The sequence below is a fragment of the Embiotoca jacksoni genome, unplaced genomic scaffold, assembly GCF_022577435.1.
Source record: "Embiotoca jacksoni isolate LCO1_2020_lvr unplaced genomic scaffold, fEmbJac1.0.p SCAF_18, whole genome shotgun sequence".
Lineage (NCBI taxonomy): Eukaryota > Metazoa > Chordata > Actinopteri > Embiotocidae > Embiotoca > Embiotoca jacksoni.
Window position 1 is genome coordinate 645,001 of NW_027185318.1, and position 876 is coordinate 645,876.

Genomic DNA, 876 nt, shown 5'->3' on the forward strand with positions numbered 1-876 from the left:
AATTCCATAAATTATTAGTATTACTATTATTATCGTCATTATTATTATTATCATAAATATTATTATTGATAATAATAATAATAATAGAATAATTGTTATTATTATTAGATTGTTTTTCTGACAATTAATTGCACAATATTACAAGTATTTTACAAATAATATATTATCAATACGTCATTACATTACAACGGATTATTTGCAGAACAACCTTCTAATATTTTTAGACTATACGGAAGTGCGCCTGATAAACAGGCCAGAGGTAAATATTTCACCAGACTGGCAGAATTAATCACAAGTCTCAACATCCCACAAAGGCTCCATTGAGCTGAACGGCCTATATGGACAAACTGGAGCTGCGCCTGAGCCTCCTATAAGGGAGAGAGAGGTTACTGACCTGATCCACCAAGCAATGCTGCACAGCTAAATCCGACATGGAAAGAGACATGCAGCCCAATGCAGAAACCCAGAGAGCTTTACGCATCACGGAGGAATGGCCCAGGCTATAGCCTCCGTGCGCACCTCATCAGGAAGCCCATTTGGTCCATGCAGAACATTATTTCGTTGAGATTTATTCAGTGCCTTAGAAGTGTGAGGAGCCAAATCAGGGTATGTTTGAGCACGCAGGGTTATCACCCGTGTCATTCTGCTTTGCTTTTGCTGTGGGTGGCACAGTGGCCAGGCAGGGGGAGTCAGTAGGTTTGGTGACGGTGCATGGGAACGCAGTGGGCTGCAGACTGTGTGGCCAGTTGCTGATCTACTATTTGATCAATTGAGCCGAGGGTTTCGGAAAGAAGAGGTAAATGTGCACTGGCTAAGTGGACGTACTCCACTTGGAGAGCCTATCGCTCTGTTTACCTGTTTACTTTCACAGGTAGT

General features: G+C 41.8%; 1 protein-coding gene across 2 annotated transcripts in view; it reads right to left on the minus strand.

Moving 5' to 3' along the window:
* nkx2.2a (NK2 homeobox 2a) overlaps window positions 1-476 on the minus strand; it is a 4,312-nt gene extending 3,836 nt beyond the window's left edge. The window contains exon 1 of one of the 2 annotated variants that reach the window (XM_069151883.1): window positions 395-476. In XM_069151883.1, the coding sequence (XP_069007984.1) occupies window positions 395-445 (51 nt within the window). In that variant the 5' untranslated portion in view covers window positions 446-476. The remainder of the gene's footprint in view (window positions 1-394) is intronic. The other variant, XM_069151884.1, reaches the window with a different exon arrangement.
* Window positions 477-876: the final 400 nt, after the last annotated feature.